This window comes from Bombus fervidus, chromosome 12 (assembly GCF_041682495.2).
Source record: "Bombus fervidus isolate BK054 chromosome 12, iyBomFerv1, whole genome shotgun sequence".
NCBI lineage: Eukaryota > Metazoa > Arthropoda > Insecta > Hymenoptera > Apidae > Bombus > Bombus fervidus.
Window position 1 is genome coordinate 11,905,390 of NC_091528.1, and position 24,181 is coordinate 11,929,570.

At 28.4% G+C, this 24,181-nt stretch overlaps 3 protein-coding genes and 2 long non-coding RNA genes across 13 annotated transcripts; 3 read left to right on the top strand and 2 right to left on the bottom strand.

The window, feature by feature from the left end:
* Window positions 1-894: 894 nt before the first annotated feature.
* On the bottom strand, window positions 895-4,566 carry Dgkepsilon (diacylglycerol kinase epsilon). Of its 3 annotated transcripts, XM_072013657.1 has the most exons (11): window positions 4,474-4,563; window positions 3,907-4,256; window positions 3,367-3,538; window positions 3,073-3,203; window positions 2,848-2,986; window positions 2,512-2,729; window positions 2,116-2,261; window positions 1,873-2,041; window positions 1,621-1,801; window positions 1,419-1,555; window positions 895-1,280 (listed from the first exon to the last, which is right to left on the bottom strand). In XM_072013657.1, exons 2-11 carry the CDS (start codon window positions 4,066-4,068, stop codon window positions 1,152-1,154), a joined length of 1,584 nt encoding a protein of 527 aa, XP_071869758.1. In that variant the 5' UTR covers window positions 4,069-4,256; window positions 4,474-4,563; the 3' UTR covers window positions 895-1,151. The 3 variants fall into 3 exon arrangements, with proteins under 3 accessions (XP_071869758.1, XP_071869759.1, XP_071869756.1); XM_072013658.1 differs by having other exon boundaries at window positions 3,073-3,194; window positions 3,907-4,566; XM_072013655.1 differs by having other exon boundaries at window positions 3,907-4,565.
* Window positions 4,567-4,868: 302 nt separating this feature from the next.
* Window positions 4,869-5,659, top strand: LOC139992638 (uncharacterized). Its single transcript, XR_011801169.1, has 2 exons — window positions 4,869-5,121; window positions 5,261-5,659. It is a non-coding gene; the product is annotated as an uncharacterized lncRNA (long non-coding RNA).
* A 1,334-nt stretch (window positions 5,660-6,993) lies between these two features.
* Lic (dual specificity mitogen-activated protein kinase kinase lic) lies at window positions 6,994-9,628 on the bottom strand. Of its 2 annotated transcripts, none has more exons than XM_072013660.1 (7): window positions 9,493-9,628; window positions 9,145-9,317; window positions 8,748-8,913; window positions 8,430-8,666; window positions 8,163-8,342; window positions 7,865-8,082; window positions 6,994-7,729 (listed from the first exon to the last, which is right to left on the bottom strand). In XM_072013660.1, coding segments are annotated over exons 2-7 (867 nt in total). In that variant the 5' UTR covers window positions 9,210-9,317; window positions 9,493-9,628; the 3' UTR covers window positions 6,994-7,728. The 2 variants fall into 2 exon arrangements, with proteins under 2 accessions (XP_071869761.1, XP_071869760.1); XM_072013659.1 differs by having other exon boundaries at window positions 6,994-7,794; window positions 9,493-9,627.
* Window positions 9,629-9,682: 54 nt separating this feature from the next.
* LOC139992639 (uncharacterized) lies at window positions 9,683-11,704 on the top strand. 3 transcript variants are annotated; one of them, XR_011801172.1, is made up of 4 exons: window positions 9,683-9,798; window positions 10,053-10,243; window positions 10,321-10,769; window positions 11,252-11,704. It is a non-coding gene; the product is annotated as an uncharacterized lncRNA (long non-coding RNA). The 3 variants fall into 3 exon arrangements; XR_011801171.1 differs by lacking the exon at window positions 9,683-9,798 and adding an exon at window positions 9,853-9,971; XR_011801170.1 differs by lacking the exon at window positions 9,683-9,798 and having other exon boundaries at window positions 9,866-10,243.
* Window positions 11,705-11,979: 275 nt separating this feature from the next.
* LOC139992640 (SUN domain-containing ossification factor) lies at window positions 11,980-24,115 on the top strand. 4 transcript variants are annotated; one of them, XM_072013662.1, is made up of 7 exons: window positions 11,980-12,764; window positions 13,462-13,557; window positions 15,004-15,208; window positions 15,331-15,461; window positions 16,841-17,469; window positions 17,666-19,599; window positions 19,916-21,668. In XM_072013662.1, the coding sequence occupies exons 2-7, from the start codon at window positions 13,499-13,501 to the stop codon at window positions 21,236-21,238; spliced, it is 4,281 nt and encodes a 1,426-aa protein (XP_071869763.1). In that variant the 5' UTR covers window positions 11,980-12,764; window positions 13,462-13,498; the 3' UTR covers window positions 21,239-21,668. The 4 variants fall into 4 exon arrangements, with proteins under 4 accessions (XP_071869763.1, XP_071869765.1, XP_071869762.1 ...); XM_072013664.1 differs by lacking the exon at window positions 11,980-12,764 and adding an exon at window positions 12,855-12,906; XM_072013661.1 differs by lacking the exon at window positions 11,980-12,764 and adding an exon at window positions 23,830-24,115 and having other exon boundaries at window positions 12,940-13,557; window positions 19,916-21,220.
* The last annotated feature ends 66 nt before the right edge of the window (window positions 24,116-24,181 follow it).

Sequence of the window (24,181 nt, forward strand, 5' to 3'; positions counted from 1 at the left end):
GATCGTCAAATTACTTTCTCTACAATTTGCAATCAGAATTGCGATATTTGGCTAATTTCAAATGTGTAACAACTTCATATGTCATATTCATATGTCTGTATGTATACCTCTGGCCGACGAGACGAGGCGCAGTAAACGTAATCAAATTTTATTTACTATATGGTTTAGTGAATATATATCGGTCTATTTATTCTGCAGAACATTTTATTTGTTATTAGAAGTGAGAAACAATAAAGGAAATTAAACTCGAAAAATAAATTAATTTATTAAAAATAACTATATAAAAATAACTAAAAATTAATGACGAAAACGGTTAATTTGAAATCACATTAAAACCGTCAAAGTTGAAGTAAAAGAAATAGAACAAGCGCGTTACAAGAATATATGTAAATAGAAAATTCATCTAAAATTTCAAATAAAATTGAAATAATCAAACTATCCGATTCATTTTATATAAGATCAAAGAAAAGACTAATATTTAGAATGATATGATAATAGATCAAGAATATTTAAAAAGTTATTAGCAGACTATCAACTGATATTATTAAAATAAATAAATAATTGTATATTTCAGGGAACAGTAGATGGTGATTTGTGACAATTAATTGTAGGATTTAACGCGTGCATTGGCAACTGTTACACAATCTAGGAATATAAGACAATTACGGCTGTGTGCTATTTAATATTAATAATACAGATAGTAAATTGTCAAAACCTATTCATGAAGCACAATTCTAAACATAGATTGCAAATAAAGATAATATGCGAGAAGAATCTTATACATCATCCTTCCTTTATTACAACTCACAATAAGTGCTTGATATACGTAGTTAATTGTTATTATAGGCTTTTCTTATAGTTAAAGAAATATAGATAATAAATTATTACATATGCGAAAACAATATCAATATATACCTTTTATTTCAAAGTTTAATAACACGAATTAGTAATAAGGTTTAAAGTACATAACTAATAAATAAAAATATAAAAATATACAATTCACATGCATAGAAAATAATTTCTATCTTACATTTTACCTTTATCATGCTTGTTCCTTTATTCATGAAATATAGTGAATCCTTTTCCATTTAAAACCAAACTTTGGAATGTACAAGTAATTGAGACCTCTTACATACTCCAGAATGAAAGAATTAAATAGTTCTTTCAACTGTGTTTACAAGCATGACTGCTTTATTACAATATCTAATATTGAATTCGCAAGGATGTTGATACCATGGTTCGCCATCAATTTGCATAGCGCAAGGTTTTATTATCTTTACCTGAATTTTATAAAATGTTTGTGAGAAGAAAGATAGATAATAGTAGAAATATAAAGTAAATAATATCACACTACGGATAATGCTTCTTTAAATATTTTTAAAAGCTCGATCTGTTGATTTGAATAAACTTTAAAATACCTTTACACTGTTAGCTTGTCCAAGTCGATAAGGCTGAGACAATCCTACTTGAAGTTGAGCCATATGAAATGATGAATAAAGCGCAACTACTTCTAATTTACCGTCATTGATACTTTGTTTTCCATATTCTTCGTGGCCTATTCAATATAAAACGTTCACGTTTCTCCAATTACGTCACATATAAAAGGATATGTGTAAGTACCTTCCAATCCCATATTCCACAGATCGACACCAGCAGCCCATGATGGAATGTTTAATATTACAATACTTTCGATGGATGGCAAATTCACTTTCTCTTCATCCAAATATAACTCTATATTCTTATCAAGATCTTTGCAGTCCCGTTCAACTACTTGTTGCATACCAAAGCACAAGTATAGTAGCTAACAAAAGCACAAAAACACACATCATTTTATACAATAACAAAGTAAATATCCAATAAAATAGAGAGTACCTTATTAAACAATCTACTGCTATAGAAGTAAAAACGGCTCTCTCTTGTACGATGAAAATTTAATGTTACTTGTGCATCTACTCCCACGCTTAAGTAATTATACATGTAAAATGTTTGCTGCGAACTTCTAAGTCCTAATCCACCGTATGGTTTTACTATCACAGTCCACCTAATAAAATATTTAGATAATTACGCATATTAGAAACAATTTAAAACGGATTGTACGGGATATTTTCTGTGCACCTATCGAGTTCCACTTTTTGTGCTTTCTGTATTTCATGCAAAATATCTGCAGGATCCTTATCTGGATCATGCTCTTTTCCCCAGCCTAGCACTCTTGATAAATCATTTCCTGTTCCCAAAGGAATTACCGCTACAGATGGAACTGGCTATTACAAGTAAAAATATTTAATTCACAAATATATACATATATATATATATATATATATATACACACGCACACGCACACACGCACACACGCATCTTTTACATGCAATGTTTCCCAATGTCATCGTGTATTAAAAAAAAAAAAAGAAAAGGAAAATTAACATCGAGATCTCTACAAGAAACAATGTTGCAAGGTATATATTCGTCTCTCTTTTCACATAAAAAAACTAGTGTTAGTAGTACGCGTATTACCTCCAATCCAAGCTTATGAATGGCATTCAATAACCAAGCTATTGTTCCATCTCCACCTGCTACAAGGACTGTACATGTTACTTTCCCAAGTAAGCGACACCATTCTAAAACAGCGACTGGATCACGCTCTGATAAATCAACAACTTGTGCAGGATTTAATAACCTTCTAAACAGAGACAAGATTTCTGCACCATCATTATTACCAGATCTTTTATTCGCTGAAAATAAATTTTATAAACTAAACTCTGATTGTAAAAAAATTATGTTTTATACATACATGTATAATATATAATTATATTATTATAACATTGTTATAATTTTCTTGTGCTAACATACCAACAACTATAAGAGGATTCCACTGAGGCCAATTTGGAGGTATAACCGAACAAAGATATAATCTACGTCTTACAGTACTTCGTAGATTTAAACTACTTGGTGGAATTATCATTAACTTAAATTTACCAAAATCACATATCTAACAGAATTTAAAAGATAACAATAAGTAATCAATCATTCCTATAGATTATAAGCAATCGTAAGAAATATTTAGAAAAAGCATACTTTAGAAAGCTTAGACTTGCAGTTATCGTGGACACATTTTTGACACCAACAGCACCACCAATCTGTTAGTCCAGGTTCCACATCACATTCCTCATTACATATTTCACATATAACATTTAGAGCTAAATTACCTTATGCGAAATGAGTAGACAGAGATTAACTTAAATAACTTTATAATTTAATTTAAATAATTTAATACATAATTTATGTAATACCTAATATTTAAAAACAAGTAATAATTTAATTTTTATATATTGTTCATAAAATATAGAAACATAAGAGGATAAAACGTACCTTTTATCCAATGGTGCTTCATTGGTTCATTTGCGTTTACAGTAATAAGTTTGCACTTTAATTGCTTATCTGCGATCTTGACACATGTAGGATCCGCACAAACACCACATGAATCACAGATCAAACCATTAATATTTAACAACAAGCTTTCACAAATGCTACAATAATATGCCTACAGATAAAAGCAATATTTGTAACTTTTATATACCTATGTACACACGTTATAATTCAAATAAATTTTATATTTAACATTCTAAATTAATGTTGTCCAAAATGATCAGTAATCATTTATTTCAATTAATTCATACTCAACAAATTACTTTCAAAACATAATCATTAATTACCAATAATTTTGTATTTCTGTAATCAATAGTACATTCATATTGACATTTGTATATTTATGCTAAAAACGAGAGGATTGTAATTATGTTATATATATTATAGAGTAATTATAAGATACGAAGCTTGCCAAATATAAATGAAGATATATGCATATAAGCAATATATTTGTTAATATATAAAACATGCACAGACACATACCTTCGTTTCCCTTCTTATGGATTTCCAATTATGCTCTTTGGTAACATCTCTAATATGAATATGAGGCTCTCGTACAAGATATCGGAAGAAATTTAGCATAAGTATGAAAAATATGGTAAACAATGCACACAGAACATTGGTACTATATCCGTCCTCTAACATGTTATTAAATAAATTTTGTTTCTTCCAAAATCATCACATTCATAAGATGATTACTGCTGTCAAATATATTAATATATCACAGATATTTTTATATACCACAGTTTCTTATATCAGAAAAGCTTGTTTCATATGATCCTAAAATAATCTGACACCTTTCTTCTCGTTTCGATTGCATCAAGAAAAAAGAGCTACAAACATAAAAATATATATTTCATTCGAATAATTAAAAATGTGAATAATAATGGATAGTGACATTAATTTAATGGCATTGGTTACACAAACATAAAAGAAAGACAAATAAATACATTACCACCATATATAGAGAAAAATATAATAATAGTAAAAAAGCTATTCCATTTTGATAATCAAACTAAATAAAATTGATAAGGAATAAAATTTTTATACCTTTCTTAACTTTTTTACCATCAAGTCATTTGAATCTTATTCGCCTTCTGCCGCACTGTCCGCTGTCCGCAGTCCGCACTGCACTTCACTTCATTCTATATGAACTACTTCTTGTGTAATGTAATGTGTAATAGTCTATACATACTGCCAACATACTAATATAGAAAAATAAAAATTGTAGTGTTAAATCATTTTCATTGCTTGATTTAATTCACGTATGTAAAATACAAATTTGTTTATTAAATATTCCTTACTCCACGCCTATTTTTATAATATAAATAGAGTTTCATAAAACTACGAAATTGATTTGGAAAATAAATTATAACTAATTATAATTTTATCGAATTAATTTAAAAATTACATTATTTATACAAAATTGCTCGTACAGTGTAATATAGTATTAATAGAAAACAATATCTTTGTAATATCTGACAATATACATCATCTTCGCGTATATACATTACATTAGAAATAACTTTAAGCTTGCACTTCTTCCGATACTATATATAATTTCATGTTAATTCAATTAGATACTTTGCCAGAAACAGAAACAATTGAACAAGTGAAGATTTATCTACCAAAAATAAAGATCACAATGGCATCTGTTGTAAAATACGCAAAGAATGTTTATTATGATTCTTTTAAATGGTATGTAATAATAAAGTTTCATTATGTTGTATATAACCTTCGAGTCAATTTTATAAACATATAACCTTGTTCAGTGTATGCCTAATTAAATAAAGATTATATTAATTACAAATATATACACATAATCTTTCATTTACAGGTCTGTAATTAAGAGCATTGGATTATTTGTATTAGGCGTAAAGATTGCTCTTGAATGTAAAGGAATGAACCTAATGCCACCAATCTCTTAAAAACTAAACTATATGCAAGCTAAAAATGTAAATTATACTAATATATTTAAATCTGCCATATTATACATGTGCATATGTAATATTATGTAATTTTATCATGTAAAAAAATCATGTTAAACGAAGGAGAACATTTATATATACTTACTTTACCCGATCCCTTCATTCATTTCTATGCTTGTACGTATGTAAAGTCAAAAACACAATATATCATGTTAATATTGTTTGTAATATGTAATAAAGCTTTCAGCTGTTTTTATCTATTAAGAAGTTTTGTGTAAAATGTATTAATAAATGTATTTGTTTTCCTTCATCGGATACGATTATGTTTGTATATTATGTACACAGACTACTAATGTATACTAATATATATATATATTATATTCACGACGATATTCAACAACAAATAATTAAAAAGAAATAGTGTAATGTTTAAAGGATTAAGGACTTAATATAAAATAAAATAATATTATATATGTTGATAACATTGTCACGTTGTCTGCCACGACACCCGTATTCGGGTGTCAGCAAAGTTTCTGGTAGAGCCGCGTAACCCGTATTCGGATGTCGCTTATTTGACTACTTGCGAAGGATCGTCGTAAGAATTTGAAAAGATATTCCAGAGGAAATAATAAAATTATTGAATTGTTATAAAAGTAATACGAAAATGGTTTATTAAAAAAATTATTTAGAATGTAAAACTTTAAAGCATTCTATACATAGCTGAGGTTGGTCGGGATAATTTGGACAATAAGTTGTTGTTTCCTTTAAATTCTTTTATGCCTTTGTTCGGTCCATTCTTTTATTTGCATAACATGTCTTATTTGCATGCGCGTCTAATGCTTCTTCCGAAATCATTTTTCCGAACAGCGATATTATGCTAACTCCGTCGAAGTCAAAGATTTTTTGTATTTTCAGGCAATCCTAATAATTTTGCAGCTAATAACTCTCTAAATATTCTAATATTTATATTCTTCCTTGTTGCAATTTTGTAAACCGTCGAAGCGTTTACAATAGAAATTCCCAGAAGGAGTTGAACGCCAAGTTTTCTGTACCGTTTGATTCCTTTTCTAATTTTGGTGGCATAAGAAACCATTTGGTCGGAATAATTTATACCACACTTTCCTCCATTACATTCAGCAACAGCTAGTGGTTTTAATATTGCGAACAAACGAAACGAGAGATCATTCTTGGGACCATCACTTGAGCGATTCGCATTACTAAAATATCGATGGGAATACCTAGCAGAGAATGCTTGGTACTACGGCACGCGTGGCCCGACGGAGATTTCCTTGAAAACACGCGTGGCAGTCAACGTGTTACGTGTGTATATATATATATATAAAGAAAAAAGTATGAAAATTTTATGATTTATATACTATTTGTATATAAATTAAAATTTCATAAACACCTTTGTTAATATGGAAAAATATCTTCTAAATGTGATACATTTTCTTCGAAGATTTCTTAGTGAAATCAAAGTTAATTTTTATTAATATATATTATAAGAATAATATTATACTCAGTAAAATAACACACTGATTTCTTATTATTTTACTCTACTATTACACTAATTAAAAAATTATTTCATTCCTTAGTGCTTACAATAAAGCTTTTGTACTGACTTACACTTTATAATGTGTAATATGTTTCACAATTATATTTATTATCAATTAATATCCGTTACATTATTACAGTATATATAAATGGACAAATGTAATTAGCTCTATATTTTTTCCATTTAAACTCTTCCAAAAGGGTGGATATTTTTTACATAACTTTTTCTCGTAAGCAAATATTTTTTCAGTTGTTGTTCGTGTTATTTATATTAATATCACTAATTTATTATCATTAGACTCACGTTATGTAGAGCACGTGTTATATAGAAATATATATATATATAATACTTAGTTCAATCAAGTATTTATAATTTAAATTTTATTTACTACATTATTACAATAACAATCTATTGTTATATGTGAGAAAGTATTTGTATATTATTTACATGGGTTTGCTCTCTGTTTAAAGAATAGTTACTAATCCGGAAGAAATTATTAATGAAAATTATACATAGGTTACATATTGAACAAACAAGAAAGTGAACTTTTGAAGACATAGATTTTTAGACAAAAGTTACACATATTATGTTTTACACTATACTTTAATTTACTTGTAGCGTGCATATGTATGAGTGAATAATATGACTGATGAAGATATAGAGAACTGATTATATAACTTCGATACATAATACGAAGTTACATTAAAGATCATGTAACACACCATGTCAAAAATATTTATATACTATGCTGATTACTCAACTTCAGGTAGGTCCAAAATTTCTCCAACAAATTCAGCAACATTTATGTCCTTTTTGGCATGCTCTGTGATAAAATCAAGTTTCAATAATTGATTATAATTTGGACGGGCAGTATAATCTTTCATTAAACTGAAAAAACAATTATTAATTGAACTGTACATAATGGATTTAAAATAACATTACGAACAATTGAATTTACCACTTATTGATAAATTCTTCAAAATTGGCCGAAAATTTATCAGCTGGCAGCTTTGGCGCTTCATCCTTTACAACTTGTTTTAATTGTTCAAAAGGTGTACCCCAAGATTCATAGGGAAATTTTCCTGTTGCTAGTTCAACAAGAGATATACCTAACGACCAAACATCAGACCTGATGTCATATTGTGAAGGGTTACCCGACGGGTCTATCCTTTCTGGCTAAAAGAAAGGTTACAATGGAGAATTTATTGAATAGACAGGATCAGAGATGTTATAATCTATCTTAGAAAGTTACGTACAGCCATATATGGTTTACAACCGGCATCAATAGTCTTAGCAACAGAATCCACAAGATAACCAGATATACCAAAGTCACAGATCTTGACCTCTCCTTTTCGATTAATTAAAATATTACTAGGTTTCACATCCCTGTGGATCACCCGTAACTGTGAATATAGATAATGTAATGCACTTACTACCTGTAAACATTTTTAAAATTATAATTATGATTGATGTTATAATAAACAGTAAGTTTTTTGTTATATAGTCATTCAGTTTCTCCTTACTGCAAAAGCAATTTTCCCTAAAATATCTTCAGGAATGGCACGACCATGCTTATATACTTTTGTATAAAATTTGTCCAAACTCATATCCATAACTTCCATACATATCCAAACATCTCCTTCCCTAAACAAAGCTCCATAAAATTGTACTGTATATTGACATGCTGAACTACGCATCGAAATATCTAAGTCCATAAGTAAACGCTTTTGTTCCTGTGTATTAACTGTTGCGGTTATTCTCTACAATGATATATAAAACAGCTTAATTACAAACACATAAGAAATATATTAATATGATTTCTTCATAGAAATACGTTATACCTTGACTGCCATAATAGTACCACTTTGTTTGTGCCGTACTTTATCCACAATACCATATGCTCCTCGTCCAAGGATACAGATTGTTTCTAAATCATCTGCCTCTACTACAAATGTTTTATCACCTATGGTTATTGTAGTTCTTTTATCCAAATTTCTTGGCGGAGTGCTATAATGTATAAAAGTTATTATCAACTTATTATATAATATTACTGAAAGTTGAACAATTATCAAAGAAAAAGTAATTTATTAAAAATCAGAACAGTCTTAACATATTATGATATATTTTTCACTTGGATATATGTTTCTCACATTTATTCATAAGAATATATTTATATAGTGTTAATAGAAATAAATTGCTATTATAATAATAGATTAACAATATAATAATATTACGTACACAGGCACAGGAGTCTCTTCAGAGACCTGCAATTTCAAGTTTCTGTTTCCTCGACGTACAGCCATAATTCAATAGACAACTAATAAATAATATTAAGCCTGCAATCGTGGCAGTATATGCAGTTGAACATAATACATATTCAGATGAATCCTAATAAATTACAGATATGTATTCTGTAAAAAATGTTGATATATGTTTATTTCATACACTAGGATAATATTAGTTATTAAGGATTAAAGGTTATGCAGTAAATTTACTACAGATAAATACAAGTAAACTAGTAAATAAAATTAAATTTCTTCGGAAATATTTTTATTGTAAGATCATTAACAATAATTCACACAATACCTTATTAATAACATGATGATATTGTAAGATAATATTGATAAAATTCTAAATCTCCGTTGCCCATATATGAAGTTTTCAGTAAACTCAAATAGTCGCTTGAAATTGCTCACAAAAGCCAATTCAGTTTCAACTTAATTTAAACTCTGAACTGAATTATCGTACTCTAGATATATTAGAAAATTTAAAAAAAAGAGGATTGCGTTATTTTATTCCAAAATTTAATGAAATAGTAATACATAGCTGATATAAATTGTTTAATAGTAAAATTATAATATGTCTCAAATTATTTAAGACGAAGCATTAAAGGTACGTTTACACGCTGCATTAAAAGTCATGACTTTTAATGTCGCAACAGTTGATTATCGTTGTCATGACATTGTATGCTGTAGCATACTCCCTCTATTGAACACTGCGTGAACTATTCCGCGCCAAATTCAGATCATAAAGTGTTGTTACTGAAGCAACGAACAGATATAATTGTAATGAATTATTGACAAAATTATGTATTAACGGTAACTATAATCACTCTCTAATTTGCATATTTACCTCTGTTTCAATAGAAAAGAACATTGCCAAAGCATAAATCCCTCGCTCTGCTATGTGATAAACTCCAATAGGAACAGTTATTATTAATATCATTTATTAAAATTTTCCTTATTGGATCATAGATAAGTCGCGTTTTGTTAAAATCTGAAATAAATAGACCAAACAATGATAGTAAACTAAGCTCTGTGTCCAAAATGCAAACATGGTAACAGTTTTAAGTTTCCTTAATTTGCAATTAATTATTAAGATACAGTTATTTGTTTCAAAGCTTATTTATTTTAGATTTAAATATGGCGTGCGACGAAGTGGCCGCAGCGAATACTTTTTGGATTGTCTTTGAAATAATAAATCGTGAACTTCAAATAACTAGAAGAATATGTAAAAAGAAAGTTTGAACATAAAGTAGGATTGATAAAGGGAATGCTTTAGAAGCAAGCAACACTCTGTTGAAAGAACTTGCTTTGGAAGACTCTCAAAGTTTCTTCAATTCTTTTATGTTTATAATATATATCTGTATATATAATAGAGTGCCAAAATGTTCTATATCTAAGATTTTATTCAAGGTGTAGGATGCAATATATATCTCATTAGAAGAATATATTCAAGTAAATAAAAAAGGGTTCCGTCAACATTTTTAAGCAGTCATTGAAAGCCATTGGATTACAATAATTATTTAATTTCAGTTTTTTTGGACACTATCATACATAATAGAAATTTTTTAAATTTACAAGGTAATCAATTTGAAAAAAGATTTCGAATGTTTGATGTTTGTTTTTGTGTATCTGTGTCTTCTATGTTGTTCTCTTCAAAGTGATGCAATAATGCTACAGGTAGAGGCAGATGGAGACAATGATTGTATATAATTTAAGCGTGTTCACATAATTGACATCATGTTATGTACATCTTGTTATACTTTAATTGCCACCTCGTTTGGCTACGTATGTAGTTGCATTGCAATAGAATTTCCAAACGTCCCAAATTTATTAGATTTCTGGTTATTGGAAATATCCTTTAATGCTTTAACATCATTGTCAATCGATGTGGCACGTTGTTTATTAAAATTGGTTATATTCCTCTCTTTTCTTTATTTTCGCGGGTGTTGGTTTTGCATGTGTTTCAAAAGCAGTACCATCTTTCCTTGTTGAACAACTGCCATTCATATGTACTCACATAACAATTCTATTTCTTGAAACAAGATATTTCATTGTTTCAGGTATACAAAAATATAAATGATTGGATGAACATTGCAAAAGAATACCGTGCAAGGTAGAACTATTCAAACTGTATAGGAGCTTTAGATGGAAAACATGTTGTCATTTAATGACAGGCCAATCGCAACTACACTATTGTAGCCCCGGGATTAGTTGATCACAATTATTGTTTCACAGTGATAGATGTTGGATACTATGGGACTTGACCGGAAGATGCAATTTTTGATAATTCTAATTTGAAAACAGCTCTCAAAGGATATGTATTAAATGTATCATCTGAATGTATAATCTTGTGAAATGATGCATTTCTATTATCCAGGATCATATCTTATGACACAATGTGCCAGACATCATTATATGCTCTTCAAAGAGAAGATTTATAATTGTAGACATCGTAATTGTTGTCATATTAGACGCATATATATATATATATATATATAGCGAGAGAGGGAGAGAGAGAGAGAGAGAGAGAGAGAGAGAGAGAGAGAGAGAGACTAATATATTTCGCATGTTCCAAAAAAAGATAATTTTACAGAAGAGATAATTAGAAGTTTAAAATAAAATCACTATTATCTAAAGATGCTAAGAACGTTTGTCGCATAAAAAGTTTTTATCTTTTTATTAAATGGACTGTACTTTATTTCAGTGGACATGAAATCATTTTTTCTTTTTTTTTTTTCTCATTTAATAGTTTTCGACACGTGGGATCAAAAAAATATCAGTCTTAACTTTAAGAATCCAGCGATTTAAGAGTGATGGATATGTAACACCAGAGGGGAAATTTTCTCTAATAAAACTAAGCGTTTTAACTTATTTTACAGGATAGTATGACGTCCTAATGCTTCTATTAGCTTCTATGAATCATCTGATTGGTCCGCACTCCGCTCCATGATCATATGAACAGGTCTCGACGCCACGATCCACAATTATGTAAACGGGTCTCGACACTCGCCAAGGGAAATCGTCCGAAAATTGAGTCGTGAAAAATTAACACGGAAGACCAGAAGGTTCTCGTTCTACAAGACAGATACAGATGAGTAAAGTGTCCCTGCTCTGTGAAATATTCATAGCATATTACGCATGCGCAGATTGTGACAAATCTTGTCTTTCATATTGATTTTTCACGATTCAACCATGTGTTTTTCTATGTTCGCGGTGCAAAAGTGCCAAGATTTCTTTATATAATTATAACCGCTGCGCTTCGCACAGATTAGCATTGAACTAAACTTCTACACTTCTATAAACTTTTATAGAAGTAAAGGAACCTAATAAAAGATATCTCAAATCAGTTCAAACCTAATCCAATACTTACGATTCAAAATCCCGCCGCAAAATGGTAGCCACCTATGTGCATCTATCATGGACGTATACCTATGGCATTTATTTACAGCCAGCAACTCCGCTCATTGGACGAATCATAGATAGAAGTTAATATGGCGTCAAAGTAACGTGTTAAATACGCTTAAAACGCTCAATTTTACATATGTATAACTTCTGAACCGTTAAATTCCTAAGGTTAAGACTTGAATTTTTGGATTCTACGCGTTGAAAGCTATCATAATATATATATATATATATTATGATAGCTTTCAAAAATTTTATGTTCACCAAAGTAAAGTTTAGCTATTTACATTATTTATGATATCTACATGTAATAGTATAGTTTTGTATAAAATTTCAGTTAAAAATATTACGACAAAATAAGTTGTTTTTTCAATTTTTTATTCAAGATATTCAAGAACACTATTTGCTTGAACATTATTTATTTGGACACTATTTACTCGAGATCATATTGTAGAAAGTCATTGGATCAATAGGTTAGTGTTAAGATACCTACAACACATGCTTTAATTGAATCAGCTGTTTTCGTTACACGTAGAAAGATTTTTGATGCGAAGTGTACTGTCGTTCTTTTCAAAATTGCATTATTTGTTACAAGAAATTTTACACAAAATGATTGAAATTGCAGCACAACAAAATGATATTTAACGAAGTTATGGATAATTCAATTATTTTTATGTCAAAACCATCCTAATTTGACCACGTCAGACTTTTACTGTGTAATAACTGTGGTGGTGATACTGATGGTTATAAAAGGGGTTATAAAGATGGTGGTAGTGGCGGTGATAACAGTAACGGCAGTAATAATGATAGTATAGTAGTAAAGTCGTGATATGTTTTTATATTTATGAAAATATCTATCTATTGACAGAGGAATTTTCTGAAGAGTAATGTGAGCATTTAAGAAGATGAAGATTTGTATAACGTGCGTGTATTGGATATTACTTTTTATATCAGTTGCTTCCAGGTAAGCATTTTTTCTTCCTCTTTTATCAACAATTTACATGCATGTGTATATAAAATTACTGATAACCTTGTTATGCACTGAATTTTTTATAGTACTAGTGTAGCATATTGTTTAACCGGTATGTTTTATTTAAACAAACAAATATAATAAAAAGTATAAGGTTACTATTAATTGTCCTTATAACTAGTGTTTTAACTAGCATTACACAAAGTTACAATATTTTGTTAGTAAATTTGATGTTTAGAATACCATAATATATGAATTAACAATATTTGACACATATAGAATATAGAAAGAATTTATATCCATAATTTCAATTCAAAAAGTACAAATTTCTATTAACTTGTAAAAAGATAATTCATTTTAATGTTCTATACATTATAACTTTGTGAAGGAAGTATATAAAATAAATACGTATATAAAAATATAATACATCAAATGAATATATGAATATCTACTTATATTTTCAAGTAAATTTCTTATTATCTTATAAATTAATGTAAATTTTATAAAAATTAAGTATAAAGTATCATTACTTTAATATTTATATTTTATTATAAATTATAAATTCTCATATATATATATATATATATATATATATATAAAATAGAAAATGTTAATTTCATATTTTTTGTTAAGTTATTCATTTGTTTTAATCCATATATTAACATTGTACTATCATTCAATATTTTTGTTACTTATTTATAATACGTTATTGTAATAAAATTATAAGACATTGTGCAAAATGATCATATTGAGATATATTATTTTAATCATGTATAAAACTATTTCAAAATAAAAACGTTTGATTTATAAGAATGTGTAACAGGGTGTTCACCATTTTTTCTTACATATCATGGAAATATAATTAATAATAAAAAAATGTTATATAAAATGCAGTTGCAAACATTTGTTTGCAATGTTACAAGTAGATTGCATATTGAGTTTAATAAAATACCTTCATTAACTTCTTGTTTATAGAACAGTAAATAACAATTTTTTGTTACACTTATATAATTGTCACAATTTCAGGATTACTTATTAATTAAAGAAAGACATACAGAGAGGTGCTGGAAAATTGAAGAACTAATCATTTGAACTTGTATAAATTTTGTGTGATACAATGTTTAGGTAATTGGCTCTTTTACTTAGGAAGAAAGAAATAATCGTACTATTTAAATTTGTAATACATCTAGAATATAACGTAATAACAGTAATAGTTTATTTTTCAGCCTTTTGGACATGAAGAAGGACTGAGTTTACAATTGTTTACGTTTAGAATATATGTATCTTTATATATTATGTATATATATATATATATAATATTAATAATAAGAGCTTTCAGTTTCAATTTTGGATATCTCATTTCATATAAAAATACACTGTTTTGAAATAATATACAGTTTCTCCTTTTTACTATATGATACCCTTTTTTTTTATTTACAGTGCACTTCTGTTCATCATAGTTGCTTCTGAAAATGCACAAACCAATTATCACTCATCCCTTAAAATGAATGAAACTTCTGAAGCTGTTGATAATAATACATTAAATGATATGGAAATTATTGATCTAAACACATCCACTATACCAATTACGGAACTACATGATCTAAGCAAATTAGAAACTGATTATAAAGATCATTATTATCATGTAAGAAGTAAAAATAAAAAATATGTTATAAATTGCGACATTATTAAGAATTATTACATTATTTCTTATTCTATGAAATTTCTAGTTATGTAGAAATATCTAATTCATCTATAAAAATTTAGGAAAAATATATTGAAGAATCTGCTGGTTTTGAAACAGTTATAAATGGCGAAGCAAGAAAGAAAGAGAATCCTTATAAAGATTCAGATATTGTAGCGGAAACTCTTACTCAACAACCTAATTTATCTCAGGGGTAAGTTTTTACTATGTCAACATAACACAGAAAAATCCTATTACATTTGATTGCATAAGGCTGTGAAATGTAAACTTTATATACTTTACTTAGCATGTATAGACTAATATTTCTAATTCTTACTTATGAATAATTTACAACTAAAAATATTTTTGTTTTAATATGTTACATTTAGAGCAGTATAAATGTACAAAATTTAGAATTATTGAAGCTTGCACTTGAATGAATTATTGAATTTATTATCATAAAAGAAAGAAATTTACACTCTATGTATATTTTTGTGGATCATTTACGAAGTGTTGAAGATAAAATATAAGAAATCTAATCTATTGATTAAGAATTATAAGTAATAAATACATGCTGGTATTTAAAATACTAAATAATATTTTGAGCCCGGTCTTTAATTAAATTTCATTAAATTCAATATGTATTGCTGAAAAAAATGTATGTTATGCTGAAAATCGTAATTAACTTATATATCTATAAAGTTATACTTTAATGTATAATATATGTAATAAAATCTTTTCATTATTATGTTTAAGGTATTGAAATGATGAAAATTTAGTAACACAAAAAGTATTGTGGCACAATATATGAAATGTTTTAGTTTTCAGTAGCCTTATCAAAATTATGCTTAAAATAAAAAAAAAAAAAAAAAAAATTATGTATAATAAGGCATAATTAATGATCTTTGCCTGACAATTAAAATAAAAGATAAGATAATAGCTGATAAGACACACAGTGATTGCATTAAATGCGTAATTTGAAATGGGAAAGATAAGAAGTAAAAAATGTAAGGATGAAAATAATAAAAATATCTATCCAAGAAAACATATTTTATATAATTAATAATGATAATTATTATAAATGTATTATTGTGACAGAACCGATGTACGATTATGATCATTGTACGAGTTTTATTTTCAATAAAATGTTTTACCTGTAACATATAAAGAGTTATATATGTATAATAAAAACATCGTTGGCAAATACAAAAGAAGAATAAGAACGTTAAAAATACGTTTTTAGTATGTTTTGGTTCAGAAGAATAAGCTTGAACCTTCACTATATATATAAGGATTCACTGTATCAGAGAGTGAAAAATTAATTTAAATACTTTTCTGTCATTAAACATAAATATTTTACAACAAAAATTTTAAACCTAAGTTGTTACCAAAATAAAGATGCCAGAAATGTTTAGCTTAAATAATAGAAATAATTATTTCCTAATCTACAATCTTTTATTTAACTAACTAATTCTTTCTTAGAACAAAGCTATAAAATCATATGCATTTTAAAATTATGTTGATTGCCTTATTTAAAGCAATTTTTCATAAATATATTACAAGTATATATGCATTCAGTTTTCTTCTTTGCAGAATTTCTGAAAATGAGGAAGCAACAGTTTTAACATCGGTGAATACATCTGTAGCAGAACTTCAAAGTTTAGCAGAATCAAAGCTTAATTCTGAGTTTTCAAAATCTAGATTATTTCCAAAAAAATCATCTATATTGACAAAAAATGGAAATAAAAGGCAAAAAATAAAAAAAATACAGGAAGAGACGTCATCTAGCATACAAACACCATCACCATCACCATCTATTGTCAATGAAATTACTGAAACGCGTAATGAAACAAATAGTCTTGAAGAAGAATCTTTGTTACTGACAAATTTAGTTGGAGAAGAGGAAACATCTGAGGTAGTGGTTGTAGTAAGGGCTGAACAATCTTCTATTACCACTGATGGGCCAGAGTTGAAGCTTGAAGAGAGTGTTGTCAAAGTACTTCCCGATGAGATATCTAAAGTTGATGGGACATTTGCAACAACCTCAGAATTAAGTGATACTGATGCTAAAGCTAGATTAGTGGGAGAAAATAGAGATGATGCTGCTGCAGTTGTACTTGGTGAAGGAATCGTAACTGTGGGATCTTCAAATCCACATGAAGATATTCCATCTTTCAGTGAATGGACACAAAAAAGATTAGAGGAAGCTGAAAGGAAAAAAAGTGAGTTCTATTTATAAACTCAACAATAGTGTTGTCGTGTTGCGCAAAAATTAGTCCAAAATGTGTCTCATTTTTCATATAGTATTTGTGAAAATAATTTCATTGTAACAAATATTATAATCGAAAAAATAATATTTTCATTGTTTTAATTATAAATTTGTTTTTAATTATAAAACAGTAATTACCTGTTTTGTAGCACATCCAAATGCTTCTGTTCAGAATTCTGGGACACCAACACGAGGAATTGGTGGAATGAAAGTTCGTTCTAAAAATTATGCATCTCCAGATTGTGGTGCAAAACTCGTAGCAGCAAATCCAGAAGCAAGAAGTGTTGGAAGCGTTTTAGTTTCCACCCGAGATGAATATATGCTTAATACATGTACGTCACGTATATGGTTTGTAGTAGAACTTTGTGAAGCGATTCAAGCTAAGAAGATCGAATTGGCCAATTTTGAACTGTTTAGTTCGTCACCAAAAGATTTTTCAGTGTATATTAGCGATCGTTTTCCTACAAGAGATTGGAGTCCAGTTGGTCAGTTTACTGCAAAAAATGTAAAGGATATTCAAAGTTTTGCTCTAGAACCACATCTTTTCGGGAAATTTATAAAAGTGGAACTTCAAACCTATTATGGATCTGAACATTTTTGTCCTATTTCTTTATTTCGTGCTTATGGTACCAGTGAATTTGAGGTTCTCGAAACAGAAACAGAGAATCAAATCCCAAGAGAGTCGCATACAAATGTAGACGACGACGAAGACAGTGATGAAGAGGAGATTTTAGATGTTGAAAATGGTGAACCACCAAGAAATTTATTTGGCAGTGCTAGAGATGCTGTATTGAGCATTATGAAAAAAGCAGCCGAGGTATTAGTAAAATCAAGTGATTTAACCTATAACAACATCACGAAAATCCAGCAAAGTATAGACAGTGGTAATATCCTTGAGAACTCTTTTATCAGTTGTACTACACCAAGATATACCATCCTTTGTGATAGCTGCTCAGATCAAAAATTTGCAAAAATCTTCCAATTAATTAGTTGTAGGGAAAAGCAATTAAATGAATTGCTTAAAATTGATCTGGTGAATAGAACTTTAAGACAAAGCGGACTATGTAAAATTCATGGTGTTGGAGTTGAAACTTCCGCAAAAGAGGAAACGAGAGGAAATAATGAAAATGTAAAAGATACGGAAAAACATGATCAACTTAATGAAGGATTTAGTTCAAGTAAGAATTTTCAGCTAGCATTCATAACATCTATACTTAAATCTGAATATATCGCGGCGCTTTGCAATGTATTAGCCATAAAAGAACGTAAAGTGGTAATGAATACAAGCCATGAAATACCATTTAATAATTTCAAAGAGGTTATTAAAGAAGATATATCACACAAACACAAAGAAGATTATAATAGCGATACATTTCAACACACATCAGCTACACATGCTTTGACTTCAAATGTTGATATAACTTCTCAAGAGCCTAAAAAAGGTATTCAGGAACCATCTAGCGAAGAAATTAACATATTCTCTAGTACACCTGTCGAGATTTCTTCCAGTTCTAAAAGTATAGCTTCACAGATAAAGCCTGCTAAAACTTTTGGAAAAGAAGAAATTAAGAATGAAACATCGATACCAATTTTGGAAATTGAGGAAACAATTCAGGCTGAAGTATTAACAACTGTTCCTGTATCTTTAAATATTGAACAACATCCAATCTTAAAGGCCTCCGAAGAGCCATCTATAACTCCTAGTATTTCTATCGAAAATTCACCTCAAACAACTGCTTCTGTCTCAATAACTACTACTGATAGCAGCGAATTTCCAAATGATGATGTAATATCAGACATGGAACCATTGGAATTTGCTAGTGTACCAAATAAAATGGAGAAAGTGGGACGTCTGGATCAAGAAGGGAAACAAGAACAAACAGAGATTTTAGATCAAGAAATTAAGTTACCTCCTCAAGATTCTTTAACGTTTGACAATTTATTATCTGATCTAAAGGATTTAGAAGGAGAATCAGCCCATATTCAAAATGGTCCTATTGCAAGTGCTTCAGTGACTCAGTCAACGGCAAATACCATGCCGCAAAAAGAATCTGTTTTCCTAAGACTGTCTAATAGAATCAAGGTATGTATGTAGTTACTTATCAAATTAATAATTCTAATTGTTATTATGTGACAAAAAGAATAGAAATTGTGCAATATAATTTTGCTAGTTTTGGAATCCAATAAACATATTGTTAGATGAAATCTCTTTGTTATATATAATAATGCTCTGTGCTCTTGGTACATGTTGTTATGTACATATTTATGCTAATATAATATATAAATATATAATATATATCTATATGTATATATGTACATATATACGTATATAAATATATACCTGTATATATATATATATATATACACACATACACACACAGACTCTTTATTATTGTTAGGCATTAGAAAGAAATATGTCTTTGAGTGGACAATACTTGGAAGAATTAAGTCGTCGATATAAAAAACAGGTTGAAGAAATGCAAAGATCTCTTGAACGCACGGTTTCAGCTATGAGTGAAGAAACGCGAAAAAGAGACGAACGTGAATCAAAAAGGGCAGAAGAAATTTCTATTTTAAAAGAGAAAATCGTTAATCTTTCCAACTCGATGAAAAATCTTCTACATGATCGTGATAGTTGGCACGGAAAAATCTCTATGATAGGTCAACATATGTTGTTAATATGCTCCGAAGTTTTTATGATATATTTAATTTTAATGTATTGTTGGGGAAATAACAATAAAGGAGTTGAAGTTAAGAAGAAGCAACAGTCAGACAAAGACATGATGCGGCGTAAAAGTGCAGAAAACTATAATTCACATATGAAGAAACCGAAGAAGCGAAGACCAAGCGAAATAGCTTCTCACATTACAGGTACATACCGCGAATTAATGATTATTGGTAAATCTAATGAAACGAAAAAGGAAAAAAAGAGGAAACGTAAAAAAGCAGTCACCTTGATTGGTGATCAAACAAATGTAAATAATGATATAGAGATATGTCCAAATACACAGTTCAGAACTTCAACTTCAACTTCAACAGATGTTACACACGAAATGGAAATAACATCAAAAATTGCTTCGTCTGTTGAAGTGTTGCATACAATTGATGCCCCAAAACAGGTTTGTAAAAGGCTTAAATCTGCCCCAGAAAATATGATTAATTCGCACGATGATAATGTTCACAAAGCAGAGAGTAATATACAACTGATATACAACTTATCATGTGCTGATAACTCTGAGACAGATTCCATTAAAAATTCTGAGCTAAATAATTCATATACTGACAATTCAAATGAATTGAATTCATTAACAGCAGATACATATCCAGAAAGAATTGCTTATAGTGAACAAACTGTCATGGAATCTGAAGATCTCTTAAATTCCAAAAACATTAGTGGCATATTAAAAGACACAAGACTAAGTGTAACATCTTCCTTTATGAAAACAGCTTTAAGTACAAGAAAGAAAAGAAAAGCTTATTCAAATGATGTGAATGGAGAATGGAGTAAGAATTCACTTGATTCTAATGATAAGACTGTACAAGTAAGTTATATTCCCTTAAAACTGTCTTCAGAAAAAGTTCATACCGATGGTGATACAACTACTAACGGTCTGTTAATGGATCAAAGTGATGAATCTAGAAGTAGTAGTGTGACGTCAATATCAAAGAAAAAGGAGAAAAAGAGCACTGGTTTTAGGAAAATGGTGAGAAAATTTTTTTGATTAAAATAAACTTGCCACTGACGGCTGATTGAGGGAATAACTTGAAATTGCTAGAGCTTATAAGACTTTCTATTTAAGTATAAAATACGCTTGGTTCGAATGCTTTGCTCGTATGAAGTTACTTAAGATATGTGCAGTTTCACAGACTTACATTATTTGTAGAGCTGTATTCCTATATAATGTTTCTGTAAATAGTTGATCAGTTGGTGAGATTTTATAATATATTATCACACAGCATATTATAATATGTGGCACATAATCATCGTATTATATCTCCAAAAAATATATGCAGACTGTGTGCATGTACATATATTGCGCATCCGTATGTCACAAAATTTTACTAACTGACCATGAACTGTTTTCAGAAATTTTATATGCAAATAAGTCTGTACCTCTGTACATACATTAAATAGATCGTATAATATCTGAATATTGTGATTTGTTTGTATGAAATTTCTTATCAATAGGTGTAAATATAAATATTATTTAAAATATCTCTTACATAGAACTGTTTCTGAAATAAAGCTTTATTATAGTGTACTAGACTGATTTATGTATCATTATTATTTTCAACATTATAACTTATATATTATTTAATATTATTTTTTTAAATTGTGGATGTTTATGTAAAGGTAATAGACAAAATACATAAAATGTACGTTGTTAACACACGTGGTTAACATGGCGTGATTGATCTTTTAGCTACAATGGAATTTAGTGTATTTACACAGGTTTATTGTAACGTTTCTTGACTACTGCGCTGAATGGCCTAATAGCGGTAAATGTAGAAATAGAAGAAATTCCGAAATAAGACAGGACTAATAAACATCCACAACTATCATACTTACTTACCATTAGGTATCTCAAAAAGTTTGTCTATATACCGGTATTAAATAAAACCTACTCTGCTTCAGGGGGACATACAATTATGTACATAATATCACGTCACTGGTTAAATGGAGATAAAATTTCAAGATGACTTTTAATTTTTTAAATAAACTACATATTTTCGTTTAGCTTGTAACCCATTCTAAAACAAAGTCATTGACCTTTGATATGTTGGTCTTCCAAACTTATTCAAGATCATTTACCATTCTTTAAAGCCTTCCTTTGCTGAACTCATAGAAAAGATCCTTTAAATTTAGAACGAATTTCTTTCTCTTATTCAACAACCAGGAAACATATAACAAAGCCTGTTCTTGTAGATAAGAGCATCACCATGTTGAAATCATATCCATATTCTAATGATAAATAAAACGATTTTCATCTCGTAAAGAAACCAGGAAGTCGTGAAGTTCAGTGATGAGAGTTAATCGTCATATTTGTGACAAAATTACTCTTATTAGAAAAGTCTTATGGATGTACAGTGAAAGAAGATTAAATGCTGAGAAATATAAAAATCACGCCATTTTACTTTTTTTACTTACAGTGGTAATATTTCATAATGTTTTGTAAAATCGAAAATGCATTTATATATTATCTTTTGTACAAAACCTTATCTTAATATCCAACTACATTAGAAATATGTACTAATATAAAAAATAGAAAGTTTCTTGATGCTATATGAGATAAAGAAAATCACATTGGAAGAATACTTTAAAAATTTAATAAGAAATTTTAATGTATTCTCTATATTCTTTAAATCTTCTATTAACTATTATCTGTTTTCATTAATGCTATGGTTTTCTTGTCTTTTCTTTTTTTTTTTTTTTCTTCTTTTTTTTTCTTTTTTTTTTTTTTTTTTAAATCAAAGTAGCAAAGTAACCATTTAATTATACAATGACTGCGTAAATAACTAAAATTAATAAAATGGTAATAAAACATACTATAATTTTAAGTTGCAACAAAACACTTTATGGGATACCTAATATCATTATCATTATTATTATTATCAGAATCATCATAACTTACATATTACACATAAAATTATATATATTACGTTTATTATGATAAACAGCCTAACTAAAAATTCGTACTGATTCAGTCTAGTGTTATTTTATAAAGTATGTCAATTTTTAATGTATTATAAAATTTCGTAGTAGAAGTTACTTTGTAATAGGAAAGGTATAATTATGAAAATAAATCTTTAACTTATAACTTTAATGTTAACTTTACGTGATCTTACTTTAAAATGTTTCTGTTTTTTACGGAATAATAACAAATATTTCTTATATGATCTGTTTAACTTTTAAACAAACAAATTTGATTTTATTATATAAATAATTTGATTTTCAAAAATATTTTAACTTTTTTCGTTTACAAAGTAACTCTAATACCTGATGAATGCGTTGAACTGTTGTATTTATTATTATTTATTATGTACATTAAATTTTGTACCGTGTATGTCGGATAAATATTTAGGTATAATTAATATGTATTTATAAATATGTAATTTAGAAAACAATAATATTATAATTAAAAGTACTTCGCTGGTTAGAAGAAATTAAGATAAATTCAACAGTGAATTTGTTTTACAATAGCATAAAAGATTTAAAACAAGATGTTGATAGATTGATCTAAATATAAATTTATGTCATTACTAGCCTTCATACTATTTACTTTCTTAAATACTTACCAAATTTAATTTTCAGGGTAAGAAAAGAACATAATTGACCTCAGCCAAATATTATAAAATAATCAATAATATCTTTTGAAGTGGCTGTAGTTTAGCATTATATAATGTAAACTAAGCTTTTTTGGCGCGTGTATGGAAGTTACATTCAAGTAAAGTTACAATTAAAGATATATAAATTCTTAAAATGATGCTTTTATCATTGAGATTTTTTGTCTATAACACTTTATTGACTTGAGCAAATAACTAATAAGCTTACAAAAAATGAGTCAGAGATGGAAAAGAAAATTTTAAAATAAGATAATTATTGACAATATCTGGCAGCATCTATACAATAAAATTCTTCCTAAACAGAAATCAGGCTTGAAATT